The sequence below is a fragment of the Glycine max genome, chromosome 11 (assembly GCF_000004515.6).
Source record: "Glycine max cultivar Williams 82 chromosome 11, Glycine_max_v4.0, whole genome shotgun sequence".
Classification (NCBI taxonomy): domain Eukaryota; kingdom Viridiplantae; phylum Streptophyta; class Magnoliopsida; order Fabales; family Fabaceae; genus Glycine; species Glycine max.
The window spans coordinates 4,900,963-4,905,603 of record NC_038247.2 but is presented as its reverse complement, the minus strand read 5'-3'; the positions used below and the strand labels follow the sequence as shown (position 1 = coordinate 4,905,603).

At 32.4% G+C, this 4,641-nt stretch overlaps 1 protein-coding gene across 1 annotated transcript; it reads right to left on the bottom strand.

The window, feature by feature from the left end:
• Window positions 1-454: 454 nt before the first annotated feature.
• LOC100810736 (homeobox-leucine zipper protein ATHB-40) lies at window positions 455-2,694 on the bottom strand. Its single transcript, XM_003537520.5, has 3 exons — window positions 2,474-2,694; window positions 1,996-2,318; window positions 455-845 (listed from the first exon to the last, which is right to left on the bottom strand). Exons 1-3 carry the CDS (start codon window positions 2,562-2,564, stop codon window positions 612-614), a joined length of 648 nt encoding a protein of 215 aa, XP_003537568.1. The 5' UTR covers window positions 2,565-2,694; the 3' UTR covers window positions 455-611.
• Between the last annotated feature and the right edge of the window lie 1,947 nt (window positions 2,695-4,641).

The following is a 4,641-nucleotide window of genomic DNA, read 5'->3' as shown; positions in this document are numbered from 1 at the left end:
CCAATTCTATCTTTTAGTATGACGTTTGAAACATCACATTTCATAGAACATCTTTAATGGCGCAACTAAAATGAAGTTACTTAAGTCACTTTTAGAAGTACTGACATCTCATGCTATAAAGGAATACGAAGTCAATAAGACACTCGAATACAAATACATTCCCGAAAATTAAATTTGAATAACCCGTTTGCCAAAAATAAAATAGATAAGGTGTCCCTCTAGGTTAGGATTCAATATTAATTACTATATGCCCCGGCTATCTAACGACGAATATAGTTTGTCTTTATTCTTTGATTTTATATTGGTATTGATTTCTCCCCCCTAAAAAACAATGAAAGCTAGCATTGGTGAGCTCAATATTATTTTGTTGTAAAATTAAGAAACACACGGCACACTATTGGTCTTCATAGCTGACATAAGCTGACATTGCACACAAACGAAGATACTACTACCATTTCGGGTCAAATTGCAAATTATTATGTTAATGGATACTTTCCAATTTCCAAACCATAGTGAAACAAACACACTTAGCTACCTAGCTAGCTAGGAACAATTAATATACATTGGACCATTCACATTATCTACAAAATTCTAAATTCCTATTGGTAGTTTTACATATACAGATTAATCCATTCCATGCCGTTGATGTAATGGGTCTCAGGCACGTAAAACACATCATCCTCATATCCATCAACTCCAAATTCCCCAAAGAATGGTGGGTCCACCGCTTCCATTGATTGTGACTGTGACGAACTAGAACTGTTGCTTGGGACTCTCTCGGCACTCTCTAGCAGCCTCTGAATCTCTTTCTCTGCCTCAGAAAGTTGCTCTTTGAGCTTCAACACCTGTAAAGCAAAGGTGCCAATATGGAATGAAGAAGTTAATATATATTTATGATAATATCTATCTAACCAAAGATAAAGCTTAAAGGGGTGTTAAGGGAATATATCTAAATAGAGACACACTTGATAGGTATTGATCAGAGGCTAATGGCATTTCACGTGGGAACACATGTTACGTGTCTTCTTCACAAGTGGGCCTTGAGCAGGCCCAACGTGACCTATCCTAATAATATTGTACGGAACTTATCGAACAAATGGAAGAAACAGTGCCTTTTGTTGTCTACTAAGGTGGCAGATTGCTGTTCCTTTTGTTAGTGGTTTTCCCGTTTTTTTTTTTTTAATTATTTTTTGTTGAATTTTTTTTCCACATGACTTATCTATGGCTGAGAACTCAAGTGTCACTTGGGTTTCTTCGAGCCCAGAGCTCCTCTCTGCACGTTCATATGGTGGGTCTTAGTTTCCACTTTTCTTTACTTTTTTTTTTCTCTCTTGCTTTGCCCTGAAGAACCGGTTGCATGCGTTTCAACATTTACGGGATTAATTAAACTACTCACAGAAAATTTATAAACAAATAAGTAAAGCAACGACTTACAGAGATAAAGAAAACAATAGAGAATTAAAAATTAGCATGGCCACCACAGAAGTAACGTGGTGACATGCTAGCCAGAAATTGACGTTTCTGTTATGAGCAAAAGAAAATGACACACAACCGTTGAGAGTAAACTGTGCAGTGCTTAATTGGATATAAAGTAAGTAATTGATGGGAAACAAAGGAGTTTCAACTTTCAACTTCAGATTCTCTATTCTCTAGGCAGCGTACTACCTCCACTTGCGCTTTCAGTTTCCACAAGATTAGGCCATAAAGTCAAACTCTTAGTACTGTTTTTTTTCTACCCAAAAAGTTTCCTAAGCACAAGAACTAATATGGGCCAATGAAATGGCTCTCGCTCGTTAAATATAGTTAATTTCTCAGAATAATTTAATTTCTAGGAAAACCAAAAAATAAACTTAATTTGAGATATAAGATTGAGTTGAATAGTTAAAAAAGAAGGAAAAAAAATGGTTGAGTTTAATCTCACAGGAAAAAAAACAAATAAATTTAACCATTAATATTTGTTAATGAAAAAATATATGAAAAGAAAAAGAGGTATACCTCACTCTCCAGGCAACATTTCTCAAGCAAGGTGGCTTCATGATTTTTTTTAAGGCTGGAGTACTCTTCTTCCAACTTTTTGTTCTTCCAACGGGCTCTTCTGTTTTGAAACCACACAGCAACTTGTCGAGGGTCCAAACCAAGCTCCATTGCCAGCCTATCCTTTCTTTCGGACTCAAGTTTGCGTTCATTTCCAAAGTTTTGTTCAAGTAAATTAACTTGCACCTCACTAAGCTTCCTCTTCTTGTTGGCTTCCGAGGCACCGTTTTCTCCTCCTTTGTTCTTCTTGTTACGACGGCGTCTTGGCTTCTTATTAGTCTCTCCTGAAAAATAATGATACACATGAAAAAGTTAAAAACAAAGGTATATAGCTAGCTGAAGCTCTTCCAATTTATTTTATAAAGAAAACTTTGATGAATACAACACAAGAGTAACGTTTTTGAGTTTGAGCATGTAGCTAGGTATTCTAATTGCTAACCTTGTTGAGAAATAATTTGAGTGTATGCATCAGCAGGGAATAACTGAGACATGAGCATCATGTGGTCTTGGAAAGGTGGTCGATGATTCATTGTGGTATGTTATGTTACGTTCCTAGCTCTCTCGCTCGCTCTTCACTGGCTTCGATCTCTTTGATCGCAAAACCAGTGTGATGTTAATGTTCTCCTTCTTAAAAGGACGATGTGTTTTTGGAGAGACAACATAGACCTTCCGCATATTTATAGGGAAAATGATGCCTGTCCACTTAATTTGTGTTCGGGGATGTGGAATAATAATGTACTCTACGAAATGCCCTATGTTTTGCAGAAATTTGCAGATCAGTGCCATTCTCTTTTTACTGTTTATTGTTTAATAGTTGTCAAGACTCAAGTAAAGAATAAAGACACACCAGCAAATAAAATACGTACGGACGCATCACAATATTAGATCATAAGATATACGTACTTGGCATATAATAAGTGGTTTTCATTGTGTATATACGAATATATGCTACGAAGAAAAGTATTAAATTAAATATTTTAAGTTGTTTTTAAAACTTAAATGTTAAATAACTTTTATATTTTATGTAATAAAAATTGTTTTTAACTTTTTATTATATATTTTTAGATACACAATGGACAATTTCACGTGGTGATAATATGAATATACGTACTTATAATCTATAAATTATATTATATTTTCCTTCTTACAATTTTTTTTTAAAAAAAGTTATACTTTCCCCCTTCGTTTGATCAATAATGCATCCATAAATTTTGAATGTGATGGAAATATAAAATTCCCCATACATATGTTTTCGTTTTTTTTATATAAAAAAAGTGGGTGACTTTTTTTTATTTCATCTAAATTTTGAATTATTAAAATACCTGGTCCCTGGATATATTTCTTCTCGCATATATGTAATCCGCAATTGGCCACATCCGCATGCAAAGGTACTGAGTATATATATATAATCTTAAAACTTATTTTCTACATTTAGCAACACACATTTCAATATATATATTTTTTTATTAATAAATAATTTTTATATAAATTTTATTATTATATGACTTGAGTACGTTGGATTTTATTTAATATTTTTTTACTTTTATTTAATGAACTTTTTATAATAATATTATTAAATAATAATGTATTGAAGCTGTTAAATAAAAAATAATGTATTAAAATAATTTATAAAAAGAATATGTTTAACCCTTACCATTAATATAGTGATTTAAAATTAATCATTTCACTTGTATTACTAAACAAGCCCAGTTGAAAATAATATAACTCAGTTCCTATAATAAAAAATTCACGCCCTTTGTGTATATTTAGAAGTTTAAGAAAGAGATAATAGTAATAATATTCATATGATTAAAAAAAATAGGGAGGAGAGGAGAAAAAGAAAATGTAAGTGGTTGTTAAAAAAAATGTCGAACTTGAAACAAGTATGAAAAAATTAACGATATTTTTTTATTTTTTGAGCTGTTCTGCTTTAAGTTTTGAAAAGAGAAGGTTGAATGATTAATGAATGCAAAATGGTTTTCTAAAGTCTTTATTGTTTGTGTATAAAGGAAAGTTAATTAGAGTTTCCTAAATAAGAGATTTACAAAGAAGAAAAGGTAAAAAATTCATAATGGTGTGTGAGAACTGAGAAGAGAATAGATGCCACCAACTGAGACGCATATCTTTATTAAAAAAACAAAATAAACAAAGAGGCATGGGTTGTGATCCCAAAGCAGACCACCTCGACCTTAATAAACAATGTAGAGCGGTTAGCCTCTGGATTTGGGACATGTAAGCAATTTCTGTTGTCCAATTGGCCTCTCACTTCTATGTTATGCCCCTAATTAAGCCGCACTCACACGGCTTAGCTTTCTAACTTTGTGGTTAAGAGCATGCGTGGCTCGAGATGAGTGAACATTGGCTATTACAACAACTTTCTCTCACCCTGTCCCCCTCTCTAACCTTTTTATTAGCCATGTCGTCATTGTCTACGTACTCACTTACAAAACTTCAGAATTATCCTCTCATAATAGTAGTCTCTCCCATCCTAATTATAAGAATTTTTAATTAATTTATTTTTTTAAATAATTATTACATTCATTTTATCAATTATTTATATATTAATTTTGAAATTGTTTTTTTTTTCTATCTACTTACTTATTTCTT

What these genes read in the sequence shown, in the direction of transcription:
- LOC100810736 (XM_003537520.5), bottom strand. Translation starts at nt 2,564, where the DNA reads ATGAATCATCGACCACCTTTCCAAGACCACATGATGCTCATGTCTCAG. An exon ending in TCAAATTATTTCTCAACAAG is followed by an intron (nt 2,319 to 2,473) that starts GTTAGCAATTAG and finishes ATTATTTTTCAG; the next exon opens with GAGAGACTAATAAGAAGCCA. An exon ending in AATGTTGCCTGGAGAGTGAG is followed by an intron (nt 846 to 1,995) that starts GTATACCTCTTT and finishes TTTGCTTTACAG; the next exon opens with GTGTTGAAGCTCAAAGAGCA.